Genomic DNA, 25,538 nt, shown 5'->3' on the forward strand with positions numbered 1-25,538 from the left:
TTCACATATCCTAGTCCATCTCAAATGGCACTAGATAATTCTATTTAAGCAGCCAATTTCTGCCTAAAATTATGCTGACATATATTCTTAGACTGTTATTTTAATTAAATGAATGTCCTTGAGAGTTTGATGCTAGACTGTAGCTTCCTTTTTTTTGTCTGAAAATTAGTATGTCATCTTATCATTATGCCTTTAAAGAAAAAAAAGAAAGAAAATCCTCACATTTGTTGCACTATTTAATATAAAAATTCTTAGTCTTCAGAAATACAGATACTTTTAAAAAAGAAAATACTTTTCAATTTAATTTTGGTAGGCTTGTTTCAAATCTAGAAATGGAACACCCTTGAGACTGTAACATGGCATTAACTATTGATTTTTTTTATCTTTTCCTTCAAGATGAAATATGTATTAGCACACTCATATGACTTCCTCAGATTTAATCTGTAAGAGTTCTGTAATATCACTTTATGAGTCAGACTCAAGCATCTCATGCTTGAGATGCCTGAACTGTAGCTATAAAAACCCTCATATAAAAAGTTTATCATCTGTTTCATATCTCCTTGGTTCAACGCTAGCAAAGCTCCAAGCCACCTAGGCCTTCATAATAAACACTGACTCTGGAGGCAGAAGGATCATCTCTGGCTAAAGAGCTGTCCAACAATGCGCGCTGGGACTGTCTGCTCCCTAAGGGGTGGGCAGCCAGGAGCCAAGGTGGGATCTCTTTCCAGCCAGGATCTGTTGCTCTGTACCCAAGTGAGGCAAGCAAAACAGACACAGACCCTCCTAGGAAACAGAAGCAGGCTTTAAAATACCTTTCTATTAGAAAATGGAAAGCAATGGAAAAACTTAAAAGGAAGCTGGATCAAGTTTAAGAACAGAACAAATGACAAGAATCTTCCCCTAATGGGCCTCTTTTACTTATGATAGTGTGCATGCTATTTGAAAGGGTGATTTTTCAAGTCTTCCTTTCATTTATTTTCTCTGCATTTATAAGACTCATTGAAAACAAATGAATGGTGTTTAAATATATCTATAGTCGTTATCTTCTTTATGTTGTTTCATGTAACTTGAGATAAACCTAATTTGTTACTGTCTTGAAGACTGGATCCATAAAACATTTTCAGAGTATTAAAAACTGGTGACTTATGCTGATGGCACTTTATATACTGAAGAATGGATAATTATTATGATTAGGTGACAAAATGAAGTACCCAAGTGAAATTGAGTGATGGAAATGGTAATTGTATTAAAAAGCTGAGATTGTAGCTGTGGGCATGAATTCAGAACTAGTTAAAAATTTGTTTGCAGAAATAAGAAACTGGTCCTTGAAAGAAACTAGCACTTCCTGCATAGGTGCTTTCATCTGTTATGTTGCATTATAGGTGACCACATCTGGCTAGTTCTTGATGGTCCAGTTGATGCTATTTGGATTGAGAACCTTAATTCTGTCCTGGATGACAACAGAACTCTAACACTAGCGAACGGTGATCGGATACCTATGGCGCCAAATTGCAAAATAGTCTTTGAGCCTCATAATATTGATAATGCTTCTCCAGCAACAGTTTCAAGAAATGGCATGGTGTTCATGAGCTCATCAGTTCTCACCTGGAGTCCTATCCTTGAGGTAGAACAGCTAAGTATCTGTATATGCATTGAAAGTTTTACTGCATGCTTCTTCAACACTTCACTCTTATTACTGCAGGCCCTCTTTTTGTGCCTTTTGCTATGAAATCCCTTTTCCACTGCATAAACTTCTAGGTCAGTACTTAAAATAGCAATGTTTCCGGTAGTTTGTACAAGAATGAATGATTTTTTAAAGGAACATAGTTAACATGTTTAAGAACACTTTTTTAACACTTTTAAGAACATGGTAATTTTACTTTGGGACAAATTTGTAATTAGAAGTATTTTATACAGTTGAAGGACAACTCAGTTTTTAAAACACTAATTACCTGGTAGCCCATAGTACAGCTTCAGACCAAGGAGGAGAAAAGAGCAAAGTTGATTCAGGGAACTTGAAATCCTCAAGAAAATAGAAATTCTCTTGATTTTTCTTAAAATTAATTGCACTTGAGATTTAGAACCAGAAATAAAGCCAATACAGCATCAAAACATGTAATTTTAAAATTGGTGTTGTTACTTGGTTGTCTGTTAACATTCCAAAATATCTGAAGAACCAGGCAGTAGTTACTGTCTCTCTGGCATGGAATGAATAATTCAGAAAAGCAGAACATGTTTCAGGTGTGTTTTAGAGTCAAACCCCAGCATATAACATATTGAAATGTATCAAAGTGATTTTTAAAGTATTTTTTTTTCTTTTCTATGTCGTCTTTCATCCTCCAAAACCCAGTAAAAATAATTCCTAATCTTGACAGAATGCTTGTAACAATATAGTGAATGACAAATTCTGAGACTTGAGCATACTGTTTTTTTTTCATGTTGCAAGAATCTTGGTAAAGATGAAACATGAGAGTTCCCAAGAATCTACCTAATGTTCCATAGTAATATATTTAAACAAAGCTTTCAGCACTTTATTCCAGTTTTCTTTTCTGTTAAGAAAACAAAAGAGACAATAGCAGTTAAAAAAATTTGTTTCTCATTTTCTTCCCTTAAGCCCTATATTGCCTTTAAAAATTTATCAGTGAAGTACACTACTCAGGATTAACACTTTAAAAAATAAATTAAAATAAATATTAATTTTTTCTCTACTTTTTTTCTTGTCTAGGCCATCTTGTTGAGAATGCTTGGTCAACAGTATTTTGCTTTGATAAACATGATCATGTCTCTTGAATATCAAAAATGAAAACTTTCTCCTTCATGGCTAAGATACTGATTGCTGTGATCATACAGATAATTACTTTCCTCTGAATCCCAAGTAATATCTGGTATATTTCACTATGATCCCAAATTAAATTACTTTATATGGGCTTTAAACTTTAATTTTAAGATAGGAATTATTTCCTGTTTGGGAAATTGGATCACCATCCAGGATTTTGTTGTGTATTTGTTTCCCTGTTTTTCAGACTCGAAAAGACAAGAATTTATAGGTTACTATGAACTAACAGACTAAATTTTACTGTCTTCCTTTCTAGTATGCATCTCATGAACAAGTTTTTAAAAATTTTCCTTAAAATTAATGTCTCACAGTCTCATTCAGTCATTTCATTTTCCAAATCAAATAGTATACCAGCAGAAAATGCAACTAATCCTCACCTAGTTAGTGTTGCTTAACTAGTCCTATGAAAATACGGCTGGCCTCACATTAACTTTCAGATGTCAGCCTTTCATAGTGATTATGTTATTCTCAGATTTCTTATTTCTTTAACCTGTAAAGTTCTCATGCTTGTAAGTTTTATATAGCTTGCTGTTTATAACCAGATTCCTTGTCCCTAAATCAAGGATTTGTCTGGCAAGAGAGGAAAATTGGCTTGTGGCACTGTCTAGAACTGGTGTCCTTAGCAAATCAGAGGCTTCAGCCCACACAGAACTCAAAAGAGACAGTATGCTGTGGTCCAAGCCCTGAGTGCCAGGCAGTGCCTGCTGCCTCTCTTTGGGACTGGAGGCAGTGGAGCTCCTCTGGGAAATGTGAAGCCAGGGGAGGTGTTTTGGGGAGCAGAAATTACCAAGGGGAGGAAGGCTGTAAACTTGTGAATTCTTGCAACAGACACAAGGTTTCTTTTCCACCTGGAGATCTGAAATGGCAGGTAGGGTATAATGCCCTGGAATTAGGTGAGGAGCAGCAAGACCTTCTAGGGAAGTCACCAGAATCCTGTTTGGCCTTAACCCATTAGGAGGAAAAGGAATGGGATTGTTGTCAGATATTCCTTCCTGTCTTGGAAACACTCGTGTCCTTTGACTTGTTGCAAACTTGGAGGTTTGCTGCTTGTGAAGAACTAAGGGTTGCTGCAGAGGGCTGATACTATATTTTTCTAGTTGTGTCTGAAGTTTTTTTCATTTAGAATGATATTAAATCACGTAGAATTTTCTGTTTGGTCACAGGTCTCTGCCACACTTGAGAATCATCATGAATTTGTTTGAGTTACTTTGCCAAGTCGAAAATATTTTTAGTCTTGTTATGAAAAAAGTCTTTAAAAAGTTTCCTAAAAAAATTGGCTGGTAAAACTTCAGTTTTACTAATGCAAATAAATGCAGTCAACACAAGTGCCTTATGTATGTTACTGCCAAGTTTTACTATATTTTTTTATTTTTTAAACTAATATGGATACTCAGGCAAGTGTAACTGTAAATTATGCATCTAGGGCAGTGGCTCCCCTGAGATTCCACTTGTTCCTTTCTGTGCTTACAACACTATGTAGGGCCTACTGATGTTAGTTTCTCACAGCTCTGCCTCCTTGCACTGCTTAGTTTGCAGACAGCCACTTCTTGGATGTTAAAATTGTGCTAAAGATTCAGCTGCAGAGAAAAGAATTTTATTTTGCATTGTCACTCATGATTTACCTCCTCACTTTAAAGTGAGATGCAGGCTAAAATTAGCTGTGTTAAAGAGTTGTATGAAACGACTTTTCCTTAATCCATAACCATATGGTTTTATTATATTTCAGTGATAGAAACAGACTAAAGAAAAGAAACTTTTTTTAAAAAAAATTGGATTACATAAAGAAAATTATGTTCATTTCACTGTGAAGTAACCTTTCCAACTTCCCTTTCTTTCCACATTATAAAATTTGGTGTAAAATTGCAGCCTATTGTTATTTACAATTTGATCCAATAGCATTTCTTTGTTTTTTGGTTTGGTCTTACATCATAAATAAAATATCTTGATGGGGTTTTCAGTATACCTCCCTTTAAATCTATTTTGTAATGCAATACACTTCATATTCCATCAGGTCAGGGTAGATGTTAACCTTGCTAATTATCAGATGCTGAATGAAATGTAGTATTTGTTGATATTTCAGAAGAATTTTAAAACATGATCAAAGGCAAATATGGGTAATTCAGGAATTTGCTGTATATATTTTTATTTTCAATCCTTACCATTTGCAAACAAATAAATATAGCTGCCTACTTGGATGCATTGTTATGACATATGCACCTTCCAAGTTTAGTGATATAGTTCTCAAGTTCATCTGGCTGTTCTCATGTGCTGTTCATGTTGCTAATCTCATGAAATATGCTTCCTAAGCAGTTTTTGCAAAGAGATCAGAGGTATGATCCATGACTCATCAACCTTCTCCAAAGAAAAAGCATCTTATCAGATTTTCTACTAACCCCTAATATTTTTGAAACAATCAGTGAATTTTGGATATCTATTTTAAGTCCTACTGCCATTTAATTTCTATCACTTTGTCTTCCATCTGCCCATTTCTAGAAAGGTTTTTCATATATATCCTTATTTGTAATAAGTCTCAAAGTTTATTTGCTTTGGGTAGAAGAAAGAATAATAGTAGCACAACGTAGTTGAGTTTGGAAAAAACCTCTAGAGATAATATTGAGTACATTAGTCAAGTGAACCTAGAGGAGGTTGGTGAAGTCTCTGTCCTGTTGAGTTCTGAGATGGAGAGTCCAGGAGCTCACTGAGAAGCCTGTTCCAGCTTTAACTACTCCCACAAGAGAAAAGCATCCTATGTTTAAAGCAAATTCATTTGATTTCAATTTGTTCCAAATTTTGTTTTGAGGTTTGGGGAAGAGTCTGCAAGTGTTTCTGCTGGTGATTGTGTTTTATGTAGGAAATAAATTTGTGGGATGTCAGTGAGAAGTATTCTACTCAGCAGATGAGAGAAAACTTCAAGGTAACTCCAAGAATCATGTTTCTACTTTGAATTAAAGGCGTCAAAGAACAAATCCTATTATGTGATCTTAAGAAAAGGGTAGTTTACTTAGGTTTTGTTTATTCATCATTACAGATAACCGTGATACACAATAAGAACACTTCACGCGCCAGCACACCTCCCCTCTGATAGCCTCATTTTTTTTGTACACTTGCCAGATCTTTCAGGTTGTCCTCTATTCCCATTTGAAATAACGTGTAGAATAAATAAAATCTGTGTTCAGTACAGATTGTTTGGTTTCTTTTCAGAGTTTTTGGATCCCTTTCACAGCTGTTGTGATTAAAAATGTTTGAAAAGAATGATTTTTGTGCTGTTGAACACAGTTTTTACTTTTCACATCTCTTCATCTTTAACATCTTGTAGGAATTATGCACACTTGGGTAAAATTTCACCTTTTGTTAATTAAACCCTTCCCAATGGGCAGGGAAACTTGACTCTCACCCCCCCCACACTTCCTTCTCCCATTCTGCCCCCCAGAAATCAACATTCCATGCTTCCTGAACCTTTTGAATTCATTGTACTTTAATTCACTGAGACTTGCATTAGGACCTAAATTTATACTTTCCAACAGGGATTTTTGAAAAAATGTTCCTTCCAAGAGGCAGAAATTCTACGTCAGCTGTATTCTTCATCGTTCCCAGACTTGTACCGCTTCAGCATTCAGTCTCTGCATTGCAAGACTGAGATGCTGGAAGCCTTTGTCATTATGCAGAGCATTAATATGCTGCAGGGCCTTCTCCCACCTAAGGTAGGTAGTGTTCATGTTTTTACATGTAATTAACGTGTTGTAGATGATTTTAAGTAAGAGAGTTTTGTGGGGAGGGATTCTTTGATGACTTGGGATGTCAAAGAAGATGCAGGTTAGTAAGGAATGCTTTCTATTTCTTTAGAAAGTAATAGCTGGGATGTGACCTCTTTCACAATCTCTCATTTGGATTTGATGTTAAGCACTGGTTTACATTAAGCACATGAAGCATGCATTGTCAGATTTCCTTTTTTTATTTTTGGGTGATTTGTTATCAGTTTATATTGATTCTGTCTGAATGTTGAAGACATCTCTAAATTTATATATGACCAAAGACTTCTAACCTCATGTTACTAATGATTATCAAGTAGAGTTTTCAGGCTGTTGAAAATTAAAACCTAACTCAATCCTTCAGGAGCAAGGTGGGGAACTGACTCCAAAATACTTGGAAAGGCTGTACATCTTCTCTCTCATGTGGAGTGTAGGAGCATTGCTGGAGCTGGAGGACAGATGCAAAATGGAATACTGGCTTCGAAAACATGCAACAGTAAAGCTTGATCTTCCCTGCATCCCAGAAGGCAGTGAAGATACAATGTTTGATTATTATGTGGCATCTGATGGTTAGTAACTCAGCAGGGTGATATGGGGTAAAATTTATAATTTATTTTATAATTGTGCTTTTTTCAGAGAAGTAATTCAGAAGTCCTTTATAGCTTACCTTCTTTTGTGTCCCTTAGAAAATTTTGTTTTATGGCTATACTTTACTGGTGGTGGTTTAGCTTTTTCCCTGTTTTCAGTGAAAAGTCAGAATGTGGATATATTGATACAAAAGCTGCATGGACTTGGTGGTGATGAACTGTCAAGTGAACATAATCCTTGTTGTTGCCAAAATTTATGTAGGAAAGAGGAGTAAGCCTCTTAGATAAAACTTGAGGGATTCTATGATTAAATGATTCTGTAAATTTTAGTCTGAATACACAGAGAGGGATTGCTGTATACGTGAGACAGAAGCATAGACAGATCAGGGAACTGAATGGAAAATAAAGGAAGTGATGATGCCTAGTATTTCTAAAACATTGAATTAATTTCTTTCTTATTAGGTACTTGGATGCACTGGAATACACACGTTGAAGAATATGTATATCCCAGCAGTGGCACCCCAGAGTATGACTCAATTCTTGTGCCTAATGTTGACAATGTGAGAATGGATTTCCTTATTGAAACCATAGCAAAACAGGGCAAGGTACTTTTTCTATAGTTCATATCAAAGCACTGCCAACAGAACACATAACAAAAGTCTTGGAGTAGCAGTGAAATAAGTTATTGAAAAGGAAGAACTTTTTTTTTTTTTTTTTTTTTTAGATATAAGATGGCGTTTCCAGAAACTACTTTCATGCAAATATGCTTGAACTCTTGAATAGCCACTGTTTCCAGACTTTGAGACTTTGTCTTCCCTTCACTCCTTTGTTCTGTAGTGGAAATAACTGTAATTACAGCTGAGATCAGTCAGAATGGAACCAGTATTTTCATGTACTGATGGGAGAGGGAGAAGGTCAGGAGGCTCATATCTGACTGCTGATTGAACTCTGCCAGCATGGGGCAGTTACAGAATTTATGTAGCTTTAGGCTATTCTTCACCAAAACTGTGTCACATAAGCAATTGAAATTCTACAGATACTGAGTCTCTAGATGATTAAACCCTTTTTCAAATAATTGACTCCTTTCCTTGTTAGTGTGATTGTGCTGGATGACATGACCATTAACTGCAAATATTTTTAACTTGTCAGGCCTGCAATAATCTATGAGACATTAGCTATTTCACTTCCACATGTCTCCTGTGAAAAGTTCACTTTACATAACTTTTCTAGTTTCTTTTCTGTTTAAAAGCTAAATGGGACTGTTGAGCCTTTGCCAAGACTCTCAGCTCTTGTGTTTCATCTTATTTCGATATTGTCTTTGTCTAGGCTGTCCTGCTAATTGGTGAGCAAGGAACTGCAAAGACTGTTATAATCAAAGGTTTTATGTCAAAATATAACCCTGAAAGGCACATAACTAAGAGTTTGAATTTTTCATCTGCAACAACCCCATTAATTTTTCAGGTATAGTAGTGATTAATCTTCTCATACAAGATAGTTGGATTCACAGAATATTCTGATAATTTGCCAGGAGGATGCTTCTGAAAGTGATTCTGAACAATAAAAAAGCACCTGTTCAAATAGTCCAAGTGTTCTAACACATGATTTAAGACTTCTGTAAAAAAATTGTTCCTTTCATCTCCTTCAGTAGCTATTGAGTTGTTCTTGGACTTCTACAATAACATGCCTATTATTGTTTTCATCTTATTATGTTTTTGTGTCAAGTATATCCATTCTCACTAACTGGGAAGAGCTGTTAGATTTCACTAAACACCATGGGTAAAATAAGTGCTACCCACAACAATCTGTCATTAAAAGTGTGCTGTCTGCAATTTAAGTTTCAGTCATTACGGTAACTCATTAAAAAAGTAATACATTCAGTGCAGCTGCTCTACATGCAATTAGAATGCTTAAATCCTGAACTGTACTGCCTGTCCAAATTTCTACCAATCTAATTTGAATTATTTCAAGTGTCTTTAATCTCCTGGCAATATATTTGGGGACTTTTTTTTAATACAGTATGCCAGGCCAAAGCACTGTCTCGACTGTAAGTGCTGTGTATAGGCTTAATGAATTACCTATCATCTGCCTGTATAGTATAGTAGAAACTACTAGCATTTTATATAATATACAAACATGTAATTTTGGTCTTAATTTCCTTAGGATTTTTTCTTGTATTTATTGGGCTATGAACAAAAAGTAAAATGCTTTTATAAAATAAGTGTAGATTTAATTGGTGATAGGTGAGATTCTGATCATCAGGACATCTGAAACAGATGTGCAAGACCAAGTCAATTCTCTGTTAACAATCTAGATCAAAACATGACCCGTGCTTTAAAATTACTCTAGCTTCTTATAATCTTGGTCTACCTGATGCCACTTGTGCAAGATTGGAGCCTAGGCATAGTGTAAGAATGCAGATATTTAGGTTTATACTGAAGAATAATTATGTATGGTTAAGTGAACTTTCACTTAGGATAGAGTAAATAAAAACTGGAACTTAAGAAGAACAGAGAAATGAAAAGATGATAAGAATAGTAGAGGCAAGTCCACCATTAGGCAAAATTTTCTAATCAAATGTATTTATATATGTGAGTTTAATTATTGGTGTATACTTTTATGAAGTACATTGATACCTGCTGGAAGGTGTTCCAGAATAATTTAGTTATTGGTGTATACTTTTGAAGTACATTGATACCTGCTGGAAAGGTGTTCCAGAATTAATCTTCAATTTAATCTTTATTGCTAGCAATCATCAATTTATCATTTTGCTGATAAATGAATAAAATGAAGGAAAATTTGAAACCTATTCAGATTTATAGAAGTGTTAGGCATATTTTTCTACTGTAGACACCATCCTAGTGCTGTATACCTTGAGATTTTAGACATTCTAGTTGAACTAGTGCAATTTATCTCCAGCAAATGCCTTGTCTAAACCTCACTTAGTAAAATTCTACGTAACAGGAACATCAAGAGATGTTAAGAAATTGAATCATGTATGAAATGAAGTGCTCTTTGTGACTGTGCTCCTATGTGCCTTTTTACCAGCGTACAGTAGAAAGCTATGTGGATAAGCGCATGGGCCCGACTTATGGTCCACCTGCAGGCAAAAAGATGACTGTCTTCATTGATGATGTGAACATGCCCATAATCAATGAATGGGGAGATCAGGTCAGTTTGTGAAAGAAGAAAAAAAGACAAAAGGTTTTCTTTGTTTTTATGCTACAGTGTAAAATTGGCTTCTCAGTCATGCAGAATAGGGTAAAATTGATATGTAATACTTTAATTTTAAACAGTCTTTTAAAAGAAGCCATCTACATTAATTTGTTAGGAATTAATTGAAAATAAATATGCTGACAGCAAGAAGCAGTTTGAGTGTTCCTTAGAACATGCCTGTATAATTTTAGTAGTGTTTTTTAACAACACTCAGTTTATAATTAAAAATAAGTCTTTGGTACACAAATTGTGGTACCAAACTGACATTGTGGGCAATAATTAAAATACTGTGAAATCTGAGAGGTAAGAAGTGTCTTCTCTGCTTCAGACAAAATGGAAGTAATCTTTATGTATATTGACAAAGTTCTTCTGAAGGACATTGCTTTGGAAATTAATGTTAGAATTTCTATAGGAGTAAAGCTATAAGATGTACTCTCTGTGGAGTTTTTTCAGCTTTTGAAACAGAAATGTAGGGTATCCCTTTATGGCTAAAGAAAAGGGTCTTGCATGTTTTTGTATGGAAGTAGTTCTTTTATTTCAGCTTGAAAACCATGTTTGTGTTTGTTGCATATGAAACTTAATACAAATATTTTGTATCATTTGCAACATGATACATTAGTTTGGGTTTGATTGAAAAAAGACGCATGGTTGCGTTAGTTTGGGCTTGATTAGAAAAACTGGAAAGTTTTTTTGAAAGGCAGAAGTATTTCCAACAGAAATGGAAATCATGCAGCATTCAAGTGAGAGTGAATTTTCATATGAATGATTAGTTCTAAACGAGGGTACCCCTCTACTCCCACAATTTTTATCCTTAGATTTTACCAAAAGTGCTTATTCCTTGCAGTGCAGTTTTATCCTGAAGTAAATAAGCAGAGGGTTAGGGGACAAGATAGTGTTATAATCTTTGTTAGGTATTTCAAACATTTAAGTATGTTCTGTATTTCATTCAGTTGTATGTATAATAATGTCTTATATAAAATCTGGTTACTTTACAGGTGACTAATGAGATAGTTAGGCAACTGATGGAACAGAAAGGACTGTATAACCTGGAAAAACCTGGTGAATTTACCAACATTGTGGACATTCAGTTTTTGGCTGCTATGATCCACCCTGGGGGAGGTCGCAATGATATTCCACAGAGGCTGAAGAGACAATTTTCGGTGTTCAACTGTACTCTGCCTTCCAATTCTTCCATTGACAAAATTTTTGGTAAAGGGAAATTAGCTTTGTATCCATCTCATTTTTTAAAATATTAGTTGATTTTTCCTTATCATTCTCTTTGTACACATTGTTGTTAAAATTGAGGCCTAATACCCCTCTGATTTATTTACAAGCACATTTTTCTTCAGTAATCACTCCCCACCTGCAATGTCATCAATTTGTAAATTTTTTGGTTCCAGTCACATCTCTGAAACTCTTGGTATGCTCAGATTTAATAAGATGACATGAAGGTATTGTTTTAGTGATAGTGCTGGACAGTTGCTCAGTTGCCACTGCTGCTAAGTGACTAAAGACTAGACTTTCACCAAGAATGGGATCATACTGATTTCAGCAGGAAATTAGTTATTCAAGGCCAGTGGAAACTATTTTATGAGGAAAAGAACATTTTAATGTGCTGTTAATGAAAAGCTAAATGACCACTGAGCCGATGGCAGAATGGCATTAAGAATGGCTGAATAAAAATTTGAATGTACACTGGAAAGCCATTTTAACAAATTTGATAAGGTCTTTGGGATTGGAAAAAGAAAAGAAACAGAAGCTTCAGATAATCATTGCTCTTGGTGTTGCGCTGACGTCTTTGATTTGGCAATTTTTCTTTCCACAGGTGTAATTGGAGAAGGACACTACTGTAGTGAGCGGGGATTTTCAGATGATGTGAAGAAAGCAGTAGCCAAACTGGTTCCATTGACACGCAGGCTGTGGCAGATTACCAAGCTAAAGATGTTGCCCACGCCAGCCAAGTTTCATTATGTCTTCAACCTTCGAGACCTCTCGAGGATTTGGCAAGGAATGCTGAACACTTCATCGGAAGTGATCAAGGAACCACAGGTAAGTGCAGCACATCAGTGACCTTGTTATTATTTGTGTAGGAAAGGGGATGAGAGTCTATCTCGGCATTTGAATTTGCTTTAAAAAAATGCAACCTTAGTGGGTTTTTTGAGGCAAAAGGTGTTTTAGTTGTTTTAGTCTTTTATAGTATATAAACTGAAATGTCAACTTTGTTTCAAAATGATGACAAAACCCACTTCTTTTGTCACAACAGTTTGCTTCCATCTGCTTTTCTTATTACTGACAAATGCTAGTTTATTTAAAAGAAGTGAGAAAATAAGCGAGAGGCAATGAACTTACTTTAACCCAATGAAAATGCTCAACTATTGATTAAAAAATTGAATAGTTCCTCCTCTCCATTACTGTCTTGAGACTTTCAGTCACTGCCTAATTTCTGTCTAACAATTGGTTCCTGGCTTATGGTTTAATAGGAAGAAGTAATAACAAGGATTAGTGATATTTTTTTTCTATAATCCATCTTTCTTCCAGTAAAATATCATTTCTCTTTTAAGTATTTTAAGGAAAAGTCATTTAGAGTTTTAAGCTGTGAAACATGTAGTGCTGGAAAAGCAGTGTTTATGGTAAACATGGAAAATTTATTAAATATTTGGGTTATATAATCACTTCATGTAAAATGTGCATCTCTGTTGAATAAGCTCCTGAAATCTACGGCATCTAAAATTTAAACTTCAGAATGGATTTTAATTTCTGCAGCAAAATCATGGATCACTTAGATTATGTATATATGTAGATACACAATTAATGTCTTTTGAAGTGTAAAAACCAATTGGCCAAATACTATTATATAAATTTACATTTTAGTTCTGAGACTTGACATAGTATGCGTCAATTGTACGAAGTTCTGTAGGCTGGACAAAAGGTCTTCAAGGAGTACCTGGGTTTTTTTCTACTACTGTATGGTAATAGCATAGGATTAAAACGAGTGCTGCTGGTATCAACAGCCTGACAGGTTCTCCTTTTTCATCCTGTGACAAAATGGGGGGACTTTAAAGGTATATTGAATTTGGAGAAGGGATAATATAAACACTTAAACATTTTCTTTTGCTGTTATTCTCTAACTACTTTGGCTGTAGCATTGGGACTGCTATCTGTGTTTGGCATGAAATAATTCGTGTCATGACCCTTATATTTTCATGTATCTTCAACTTAATGACCAGTTAGAAAAGTGGTTTATCAATACATTGGTAATGTATTGGTATGGATATGGTTTTAGGGCTGAGGAAATAAAATCTTCATACACCTCACTTTGGAACACTAGATTAAAGCTTTTTCCATAGTTAACTGAATATATTTTTAAATTGCTATTGGGCAGAATAAGAAGCTCAAGGTATCTCTTCTGAAAAAAAAAACCCAAATACTATTTCTTTTCTAATGTTAATGTAATTTTTAAGTTAAGAAATTAAGGCAAAGCTTTAAAGTTGGTATAATTTTTTTGCAAGCCAAATTAGTTCCTCAGTACAAGAAAGACACAGAGCTCCTGGAGCGTGTCTGGCAGAGAGCTACAAAGACAGTTAAGGGACTCTTTTAAGAGGAGAGATTGAGGGAGCTGGGCTTGTTCAGTCTCAGAATGAGAAGACTGAGGAGAGACTTCATCAATGTCTGCCAGTATCTGAAGAGAGAGTGTCAGGAGGACAGGCCACGGCTCTGCTCGGCAGTGCCAAGGAATGGGGCAACAACAGGCAGAAACTGATCCACAGGAAGTTCCTCCTGAACATGAGGAAGAACTTCTTTACTCGGGGGGTGATGGAGCCCTGGAACAGGTTGTCCAGAGAGGTTGTGGAGTCTCCTTTGCTGGAGATACTCAGGAACCATCTGGATGTGATTCTGCCATGTGCTCTAGGGTGACCCTGCCTAAGCAGGGAGGATGATCCACTGTGGTCCCTTCCAAACTGGCCCACTCTCCTTCTGTCCTTCTGTGATTCTGTGAAATGCCTGTTTTTTGTTTTTTTTTCTTTTTGTATGTAGGTGCTGATAAAACTGTGGAAGCATGAATGCAAGTGTGTTATTGCTGATCGTTTCACAACCTCAGAAGATGTTGATTGGTTTCACACAGCTGTGGCAAAACTCATTGAGGAGGAATTTGAAGATCCAAAAGCTTTGCTGAATCGTGAAACAGATGCATTCTTTGTTGACTTCTTAAGGGATGCACCTGCAAAAACTGGTAAAGATTTACTTTAATAATCACAGAAATGACAAGAATAGGCAAGGGGATATGATAATCATAGATACTAAGAAGAATATGTTGTAAAAATTCATAGTAAGTTTATGTATCAAAAGTGTTTGTTTTGTCCAGTGGCTTTGAAGGTAATCTATGTTACCAGCTGTGGCAAATTTTTTACCTTAATGGGATTTCTAAGTCTGTATTGACATCCAGTTGTCTGTCTAGGAGAGTCTTGCTTTCATTTAAATTGGTGTGGCAGACAGACAGAACTGCCAGATAGTGAGCATGAGTCTTTTTAATTTCAAAATGATGAAGGAAATTTGTTATCAATGACTTGAAATGGTGGGGTTGCAGTAGCAGATAAAGGACTGCAATGTAGGTAACATGCCCTAGAAATCTGATTTAAAAAATTCTGTCTCTGGGCTAATCCAATACTCTTTAGGAAATAACTGTTACATGTTTTTGTTACAAATGAATTTTAATTCAAATTTTCCTGAATGCTAGTTAAACCTCTTTAAAAACCCATATGACTTATTGCAATACCTTTAGGTCTTTCAAACAAAAACGTGGTGTCACTGATCTCACTAAATGACGTGGGGATATTTATCAATTGTTGCAAAAAACCAGAATATATTTGTTTGTGGTTAGGGGAAGATCATGAGATGATTCAGTTATCTGTGTTGGTATCACTGCAATGGTGGAGAGTGGAGCAGTAAGAGACTGGCATGAATGGCCAAGGCTATTTGAAGCTTTTCTTGAATAATTGAAGTAGACAGAAGGAAGTGACAAAAGGAGAATAAAGGATAGGACCTATTTCATTGGAAGGAATAAAATAGAAGTAAAAGTAAACTGGTGTAAGAAAGAAAATAATTACAGTCTTAAATAACTTGCTAAATTTCATCAGTGTAGAGAAAACTGAAATGTAAGTCAGAATGCATACTGAGAGGGTGAGGAGTGATCTTTAATGTGAAAATTTAAGTCCGTACTAGAAACCATCATATTGAACTGAAAATTAAATGTATTTCTCAACATTTGGTAAATAATAAATGTCTTTCTCAAAATTATTTGCCTTTTTGGTGACAGATTAAACGTACCTGTCCTGACAGATTAAACGTTCCTGTGCCTTTTAGCATGGAACTTCATCTAAATACAAAGCAGGAGACTCTCATATAGAAAGGCTTTTTTTTGCCCTCAATAGATTTCAGGACCTAACCTAAATCCTGAGCCTTGAGAACCCCCTTTCTGTTTTTGGCTTTAATGAAAAGAATAACAAGCGAAATTTTGTTTTATTTGTCCCTATAATGGCATTTAGAATTTCCCATAATCGTGGAAGTGTAAGAGCAGGACCTTGATTTTAGAGATTTCTAAGCTCTGAAATATTAAAAATGGCATCTGGCATTGACTTCAAAGAGCCCTCAGATTAGTAATATGTTTGATTAGTAATATGTTTGCTGTTACTACTTGATCTTTTTGTCTCTGGATTGCAAAAGCACAATATGTTTGTCCCTGAGAGAAATACACAATGACTTAGATCTTAGTCAACTTTTAGATCTTAGCTTCAAAGGAATTGTTGGTGGTGCTAGTGATCTCAAGACCCTCCACCTATTCAAAGGTGTTTTTATTGGTTGATTTTGACATTGTTTAGTACTTGTGATTATGAATCTTGAGACTGAGCAAGACTTTAAAATAATACTTTTTTCTGGCTGCCTCTCTAAATAATGGAAAAGTCTGCCCTTTCTTAGATTTTGTACTTGATTGTACTGTCCTTGGACATTAATAATAAAACTGCAGGAACAGAATTAAGATGATATAATTATTTTAAATGTTTCCAAATTTTAAAAGTATCGCTGCACCTTAAGTCCTTGATATATTTCTTATTAGTTTCTTATCAGCTGGTAATTTGTTTAAATATCTTATTCAGCTTGTAAGAAATTGATTTCCACCTGGAATACTCCTTTAGTTTAACCAGTGCTTTTACAGGTTAAAATAAGTCAATTGATTTAATTAGATTTTAATCTAGAGGAGTATTCATATGCAGAAGCAATATTGAGCTAAAATTCAGAAATTAAGATAACAAAAAATGCAATATAAAGGACAGCTGAAAGATAATGAATAATTTGTGTATTTTGAAAGAGGTTCTGTGGTAAAATATGTTTTTCCTAAAAGATGTTTTTAAATATGTATTTTTGAGTTTTAGTTTTGTAATTTCTTTTCTGTTGTTGTTTTTTCCTTTGAAACTGCATGAGCATTAGAAAGGTACAATGGAAAGGAAATGGAGAAAAAATTTGAAACAAGAAAGAAGTTACAGACAGTATTCTAAGTACAGTAGAGTTTGGATGGGGGTTGGATTTCTTTTCCAAAATCTAGAAGGTCCCTTACCTTCACACAGGCTTCTAGTGCTTTACTAAGCCTTAGGGAAATACTTATTTTACTGGGATGATTTATTTAATTGATTTTAATTATACCTATTAGAGATAATGTTCTGAATTATATATTTCTTCAGGAAGTTAGAAGAGGCTTTGCAAAATGCCTGATTTAGGATAACTGGAAAAATACATCCTGTAGTATATATAGATCATGAAATCCTGAAACTAATTGAGCTAAATGTATGTAAATAGAGCAAAATTTACTGTACTAGTATTATTTTTGAGGAAATCCAAACCACCAACCAAAACCCCCCTGATATCTGCCTGCTGGCACTGTTTCAATGAGATTTGTCAGGTATTTTTTAATGAAAAAAAGATGAGAAGTGAGATAGATTGAAAATTGCTGAATGGTCAAGCCCGGACAGTGGTGATCAGTGCCTCAAAGTCTAATCGGAGACCAGTAGCTAATGATGTATCCCAGGGGTCAGCACAGGGTCCAGCCATCCTCAGCACTGTCATTAGTGGTCTGGGTGATGGGGCAGAGTGCACCCTCAAGCCAATTCCCAGCTGACACAAAACTAGGAGGCATGGTTGAGATGCCAGAGGTTGTGCTGGCTCCCAGATAACTAAACTGCTGGAACTCCATAAGGTTCAACAAAGGGAAGTGCAAACTCCTGGACCTGGGCAGGAGAGGTCCCATGCACCAATACACACTGGTGGTCACCCATCTGCAAGTCGGCTTTGCAGAAATGGACCTGGAGGTGCTCGTTGGCACCAGCCTGAACATGAGCCAGCAGTGTACCCTTGCAGGAAATAAAAACTAGTGACATCCTAAGCTGCATTAGAAGAAATGCAGCCAGCAGGCCAAGGGAGGTTGTCCTTTGCCTTTTTCAGCACTAGTAAGGCCACACCTGGAGTGCTGTGTCCGAGTCTGGGCTCCCCAATACAGGAAAGATGTAGATATACTGGATAAAATCTAGTGAAGAACTTGAACATCAGTTATCAGACTTTTACTTTTTTTTTTTTTTTTTTTTTCCCCCTCACTGTGGCAGTCTGTCCAGAGATATTGTGGAGTTTGTCTTTGGAGGTATTCATAGGCCAACTGAGCATGGTCTTGGTGAACCAGCTCTGGGTGGCCCATCTTGAACAAGAGGTTGGACCAGACGACCTTCAGAGGTCCCTGATCTCAACTTTTCTGTAATTTTATTTGGTGTAAGAATTCTTATGAATGAAAGCATGTCACCTTTCAGCATGATTAAAGGTATGAATAGAAAAATGAGGCAGCAGCACTGTTACCTCCTTTCTTTGAGAGTTAAATTGTGCCTTTTATATCACCTAAGGAAGCAAATGTATTCTAATTCATTTGAATGAATTTTTTTGTTGTGGCAGTTATTAATTTCAAGAGTATGTTTTTTCTCGTGCAATTATTTGATCAGTTTTGACTGTTTTTCTTTTACAGAACAGATTATTTGCAATTTTTAACTGCAGTATTTATTTACCTTCATTCTCTGGTGATTCTTTTTTTCCAAGCACCTAAAAAAATATCATTTTTCATCTTTCAAGTTTCCAATAAAGATGGCTATTTATGTTTTTTTCTTCTTTTGTCTTTAAAAATTACATTGCTGAAATTACCATTTCTTGCAGGCAGGGTGTACTCAGCACTCTCAAATGTACATATAATATATAATAATGTGTATAATAAACCTGTTTCTGGGTGGTGAAACTTCTAGTTATCTTCACTTACTTATCCCCTCATTGAACCTTTGTCAATTATTTAAACTGCTAAGGTTTTATTACTTGCTTTTTGTTCTAGATGAGAAACCAGAGGAAGCTAATTTAGATATTCCCAAAATCTATGAACCAATCTCCTCATTTCATCAGCTACGGGATCGTTTAAATAAGTTTTTGCAAGCTTACAATGAGAATGTTCGTGGTGCTGGAATGGACCTGGTTTTCTTTGAGGATGCTATGGTTCATTTAGTCAAGGTACAGTCTTGCTGGATTGCCATTTGTTGTTGTTCACTTGCCTGCATCTCCTTTGAGTAGAGATATGCATGAATCAAGGTAAATTACTTCTGAAACTGCAGCAACTAATTTATTGCTATCAAATATTTGATCTATCACACTGTGACTAGGTATTAAAACCTATTAAAAAATTTTTAGAAAATACACCAGAGGGAACTATTCTTTTATACCTATCTTTCATGTTTGGTGGGGTCATGGTGCTAGCTATTCTAATTCTATTTCAACCTTCCTCCTTAATTCTTCTGGGAGCCCTTCCTCTCTCTGGAGAGTCAAATGAAATTCAGGTTAAGACATAATTGGTTGCTTCTGAAGGAGTATGCACAGCAGAGTAGGAATTAATGTAGTCCAAAATTCCTTTGTAGATCCACAGTATGCTCACTACTTCTAAAGTTCTTTTGAATATGGATTGGAGCTGACCATAACTTTCAACGCAGCACAGCTTGATATGATTGTTCACACAGAATAGGCCTCATACAAAGGAGAGCCTTTTTAATTTTTTTTTTTTAACACTAGAACCCCTATTGTCTAAGTTGAATACTGAGGTTTTCGGTATTTTTAAAAATTGTTAAGAACTGTATGTGTAATTGCATCATCCCCCCAAATACAACATCAAATATCAAAACAATTTTAATTTAATTATATTTGACAAACACATTACATGTACGGTTTTCAAAATTTTTGGGTGAATTCTTATTGTTTCACAAAATTAGTCTCTTTCATTCTAAGCTTCACTGCAAAATTAGTAATGTTCTGCTCTGGATTTCTTTAGGACAATTGTGAATAACCGTCACACTTACCAATAAGTTTCTCATTTATTTCTAGGAAAAAACTATATAAGTTTAGGATATAATAATTTTTTTTTTCACTGAACATCCATCTGTCATCTAAAATATCTTTGGGTAGCTAGATGGTAAATACCTGAAAAAATTTATTAGTATTTTCTTGGATAAACTGATAATTTTATGCTTTATGAAAAATGCTTTGCTTGGATAAAAAGTGTTTCTATGATTCTAAATTCTTGAAAACAGGAACAACTGTGTAGACCTGAGACATCTAACTTTCTCTTAGAAGCTAGGCACAGTTGAGGTAATGCCTAATCTGAGCTGACATAATATGACTTGAATGAGTCAAAGCTGAGGGATATCTTAAATAGAGAGCAAAGTTTCCAATTGTGTGCCTGGAACAGATCTAATAGCCATTATTGAAATGATCATTGATATTGCAAGGGTTTTGTGCAAATTAAATTTTCTTTGCTTAAATAATAAAGCTTAGACTAAGCCTTCATACTTGATTTTATTTTTCTTATGAAACATTACCTGATGGAAAACAACAAATACATTTCATTCAATATGTGAAAGAAATGCTTTTCAAATTAGGGGAAATTGGCATGACTATCTTTAAGAGCTTGGAAAGAGGTAACTCAGAGGAAGGGTAAGTAAATAAGTGTCCCAGGTTGTTTACTGACATGATGGAATTCGGAGTCATCAAAGAACTGATCAAGATAATAAAAAGAACAGAAGCCAATCCCGTGCATCATTGCTTGTACGGAGGAGACCAGCTGTTAACCAGCTGGCTGGTATTGTTGTGTCTTTGAGAGGGAATTGGCTCTGTGCTGCTCTGGATGTTAATGTATGCTCTTCTGGGTACATTGAGGGTCTGTCGACTTGCACCTGATGGGCTGCCGTGTTTCATGGCATTGTTTTTGGCTGTGGGCAGTAGGACAAGTGCTGTATGCAGTTCACCGTTACTGCTGAAATTTTTTTGGCTCTGAATTCTAAAGGCTTTGTTTGTTTATCTTGCACAGTCCTGAATTGAAGGGAAGTGTGGAGCAGTAAGAAGCTACTGCCTTTTGATTTAAAAGATAAATAATGAAGAGGGAAAGAAATGTTGATCTAACTGGGAGATGTTTCACTGTGATCAAATATTCATACTTGGTACTGTGCATTTTTACAGTCAAGTAAATGAGAAGAGTAACATAAAGGCAGTTTTTTTATAAAGGCAGAGAATACTCAAGACTCTGTCCTGCATTTAACATGCCTGGGACATCCTGTCCTTGAGGTCACAATGAGAGGATGTGGTTAGATGAGTCTTAACAAAGTTATCCAGAGGTCATGGTATTGGGGAAATTATTTCCTTCCCAATTTTCATAATCCCTCATGCTGTGATAGCACATCACTAAGAAATCACAGCTGAGATTTACTTGTACTTTGTGGGACATATAATTCTACTGATAACTGAACATACATTGTGATAGAATCAAATGGTTGCTATACTATTTGACAGGTCAACAGGAAATATTGCAAAGTACAAATGTCCACAGAATATATTAATAGTCATATAGACTCCTTTAATTAAACCTTAAAATTGTAATTTGTTCTTAATTTCTAATATAACTTCTTCAATGCTGTAGCATAGAATTTTAAATGTGTGACTCTTACACATTGTAGCAATAAATGACTAGTATATTACACAGATTTCCCGTGTGATTCGCACTCCTCGTGGAAATGCTCTCTTAGTTGGAGTTGGTGGATCCGGAAAGCAGAGCTTGACAAGACTGGCATCCTTCATAGCTGGCTATGACACATTCCAGATAATGCTGACAAGGTGAGCATTACTTGAAATTTAGCTAAATAAGTACTTTGTGTTTTATGTCTTCCTATAAATAAAACAGGCTCACATTCTCTGCTTAACGTAGTCTGATCACCATCACATAGAGTGGAAGGACATGACAATCCTTTGAAACTTACTAGATTTGCTTGATTTTCTACAATGATTGTGAATTTTTTTCTATCTTTGGAGTAGGAAATTATTTTATTTCCTTCACAGAAAGAGAAAACTTGACACTACCAGTATTCTATCTTTTCATCTTTGCACAGTACATTAAATGGTACTGAAAATATTTTCAAGTGGTTATCTATCCAAAAGTCCTTTATGAATTATTATTGTAATATTTGAAATACTGTCATCTGAGGATGTTGAATCTTTATCCCTGTCCTCTAATTTGGTAGATCTTAGGTATCTATCAGTATTTTGACAACCTTTTCCAAGTACATTTTTGCTTTATTTCACATTGTTCAACCCAGTGTGGTTTCTTTAGAAATAAATATTAAAAAAATTATAAATACTTCTCTGAATGTCTCAGAATGAATACCATCCCAGCTGTCTGTAGGAAAAGTCAGTTTTGGTACTCAAATGTGATTTTAGAGAAGGGAAATGATTTAAAATCTTTTGCAAGTGTGTTGGCTGCAGAAGAAGTTGTATGTTCACATGTGGGAATGTCCCTTATTGTGGGTCTCATCAGAGGACCTATCTGAAATAGGTACCTTTTTGTCTTAAGTTCCAAGACATTGTTTCTAACTTAAATTTTTTTGGTTTTTTTTACCATTTTGGTTGGAAGACTTTTTTTAAAAGAGATGAGTATTTGTTCAACTAACATTTTTATTTTTGTAGATCATACAGCACTTTAAACTTGATGGAAGATCTGAAACTCTTATACAGAACAGCAGGACTGCAAGGCAAAGGCACCTGTTTTCTTTTTACAGACAATGAGATCAAAGATGAGTCTTTCTTGGAGTACTTGAACAATGTTTTGTCATCAGGAGAGGTAAGATTATCAATTTTCTGCTTTTTAAAATTCATAATTCTGAGGTAAAATAACAGAAATTATTTGAATATTTTGTTATAAGTCAAAGAGTACACTTCCAAAAACTAGAACTCAAGTGCTTTTTGTCATTAAAGTATTCTTAAAAATGAATGCAGTCTACTACAGAATCCTAGGTTAGACTGAGCAAAGCTATCTCAAGGGAAATGAGAACAGCTTTAAAAAAATAAAATTTAGGCTTGAGAACTATTACTGATGTTCTGAAAAGTTGCCTGTTAAATTAACTATTAGTGTACAGTTAGTTTTTGTATGGTAAATTCATGTCCAGAATTGACGGATTTTATTGATTTTATTTACTTATTTGTTATTTTAGGGTTATGTTTCAGAGTATTTGCTGCTAGTTATTAGAATATAAAGAGAAGGAATGAAAGCTATTGGGGGGTGGGATTTAAAATTTACAGCAAGTTAGATTTCAGTCTATTTAATGGAATCACTTCATTAAAACTTCTTGTTTAAAGAAAGGAGTTGGGGGGTGCTAATAACTTCAGTGTCTGAGATCTATGCCCCTTCCTACAATGCTGTGTATTAAAAGAACCTTCTGCTATATCCTCTGTTTTGGATCATCTCAAAAAGCATGAAAAATCTTCCTTCTTCCCAAAGGTTTCAAACTTATTTGCACGTGATGAGATAGATGAGATCATTAGTGACCTCATTCCCTTCCTCAAAAAGGAACATCCGCGAAGACCTCCAACCAATGAAGCTCTGTATGAATATTTCATGGCCAGAGTACGTCAGAACCTCCATGTAGTTCTTTGCTTTTCACCAGTTGGTGAAAAATTCCGAAATAGGGCCCTGAAGTTCCCTGCTCTCATTTCTGGATGCACTATAGATTGGTTCAGCCGATGGCCTAAGGATGCCCTGGTGGCAGGTACGTGTAGGTTTTACCTTTGCAGAGACATAATTTTCTGATCAGTGGTCATGTAGCTGTTTTAATTGTGTTGAATTTTGCCAGAAGAAACTTACTTGATTCTAAAATTTGATATAGATATTTTTTTCTTTAAAGCCTGTTTTATTAAGCTGTCGAAATATTTCTACAGAGGAATGGTTTTGAACACAGTTTAAAGAAAAATTTCCCATGAAGATGTCTTAAAAGTATTTGTAAAGAAGGCAAAGATGCTAGTAAAGAATGGGATTATTTGTGAATGTATCTGATAGGACATACAAAGGAAGGCTGTGATTACCCAGTCCCTGGTAGGTAGCAGCTAGGTTCGGAGTGAAAAAGCAGTTGCACACTTTGGAGATGAAGAATGACAGATCCTTGGCTATACTTTTTACTGACAGGTGTGGAATAATATTCAGAATCTGATGGTGAAGAGTAAAGAAGAATGGGTTTCCAGAAGCTGGGTGAAGGCCAAGATACTACATGCTGATTTGTTTTATAGTGACTTGTTTATTAGCTAAGATGTTTTTATAAATATTTACTAACATTTAGGCTTTCTTTCTTTCCTAAGTGTCTGAACACTTTCTGTCCTCATTTGATATGGACTGCACTGCTGATACAAAGAGGGAAATTGTGCAGTGTATGGGCTCATTCCAGGATGGAGTGGCAGAAAAGTGTTCTGATTACTTTCAAAGATACAGACGTTCTACACATGTGACTCCCAAATCCTACCTGACCTTTATTCAGGGATATAAAACGACATACAAAGAAAAGCATGCTGAAGTGCAAATATTATCAAACAGGTAAACTAGTCAGGTTACTTCTGTTTTTCCACAGTTTTCTTCCCCAGGTAGGTATATTCTGATATGCTTCATTTCAATGCAGGGCTTGTCTCCTCACACAGCAAAAAAATGTATTTTTAATTCCTAAAATTATGTGAAGGTGTAACTCATTCAAATATTATAGTTACTCTTGTCATATAAGATAAAGACTATATATATTTGGTGGGGGGGAAGAGTAGTGGTGCATGAAAAATAGACGTAGAGGGAATACGAGGTGAATATAAGTTGTAGCCATGTGTTTTCAAAGAGTAAAAGAAGACATCTACATGTAGTTTCATAATACATTAATAATAACATTTAATTTGCCAGTTGCCAGCTTTTGTTTTCTTGCTGAACACTTGTAACCTCCTGTTATGAACATGTAAGGAATATCCTAAGTGGTTTTGTGAACACAGAGTCTCACTTAGACTCCTGAGCTTTTTACTTGTACATTATTAGGGTGGTTTTGATACACTTGTTCCTATTTTCAGATGCTTTATTAAACTAATGATATCTATTTGCAGATACATGTTCATGTCAGGAGCATGCAACTATAATGTAAAATTAACACAGTGTATCAGTTGGTATCACCCTTAAGAAAAATTGCCTTCTCAGTTTTGAAAGATTGTTAAAAAGAGCTGGAAACCTTAAAGAAAGGCTTTAACTTGTTTATTTGGCTTTGAAACATTCTTTGTCTTCAAAGTCAAATTGAATTTGAAACCTGTAGTTATATTAGCGGTGAAGGCTTGTAAAACAGAGGGGTGTTGCCCTGTTTTTACCTTCGGATTTACCAAGTCAGTTCATGAAGTCCCATTTCTTCCACTTAAACTTAGTCCCTCTGTCTGAACTTGTTGGGGGTTACACTTTGTCTGTTCTCCTGCATTTGTTCAGCTGTCCAAGTACTGCATAGTCTTTGCAATACTAGTCTCTGTAGAGGCCTTTTAAACTTGTCTGAAAAGTCCCAAGTGAAGAATTTTTGATAGAATAAAAAGCACTATTTAAGTAGCATTTTAATGCTGAGTCAGAGAAGTCTTATCTCAACACTATTTTTCTTTTCTTTTGTTTGGTCTCGTTTTGTTTTCAGTTTCCACTTCAAATAAGAAATATTGATTGGTTATAATTTTCAGAATTTTGATTATCAGGAAATGCTTTGTGCTGTACAAAACTCA

At 35.3% G+C, this 25,538-nt stretch overlaps 1 protein-coding gene across 2 annotated transcripts in view; it reads left to right on the forward strand.

Annotated features, from left to right (window-relative positions):
- Positions 1-25,538, forward strand: part of DNAH5 (dynein axonemal heavy chain 5) — a 114,995-nt gene that overhangs the window by 58,699 nt on the left and 30,758 nt on the right. For both annotated transcript variants that reach the window (XM_050970871.1, XM_050970872.1), the window contains exons 43-56: positions 1,383-1,624; positions 6,361-6,537; positions 6,950-7,154; positions 7,635-7,777; positions 8,499-8,633; positions 10,218-10,340; positions 11,381-11,594; positions 12,211-12,434; positions 14,421-14,616; positions 18,796-18,968; positions 21,481-21,611; positions 22,458-22,611; positions 23,269-23,536; positions 24,120-24,351. In XM_050970871.1, coding sequence (XP_050826828.1) covers positions 1,383-1,624; positions 6,361-6,537; positions 6,950-7,154; positions 7,635-7,777; positions 8,499-8,633; positions 10,218-10,340; positions 11,381-11,594; positions 12,211-12,434; positions 14,421-14,616; positions 18,796-18,968; positions 21,481-21,611; positions 22,458-22,611; positions 23,269-23,536; positions 24,120-24,351 — 2,617 coding nt within the window. The remainder of the gene's footprint in view (positions 1-1,382; positions 1,625-6,360; positions 6,538-6,949; positions 7,155-7,634; positions 7,778-8,498; positions 8,634-10,217; positions 10,341-11,380; positions 11,595-12,210; positions 12,435-14,420; positions 14,617-18,795; positions 18,969-21,480; positions 21,612-22,457; positions 22,612-23,268; positions 23,537-24,119; positions 24,352-25,538) is intronic.

The sequence above is a fragment of the Serinus canaria genome, chromosome 2, assembly GCF_022539315.1.
Source record: "Serinus canaria isolate serCan28SL12 chromosome 2, serCan2020, whole genome shotgun sequence".
NCBI classification, from domain to species: domain Eukaryota; kingdom Metazoa; phylum Chordata; class Aves; order Passeriformes; family Fringillidae; genus Serinus; species Serinus canaria.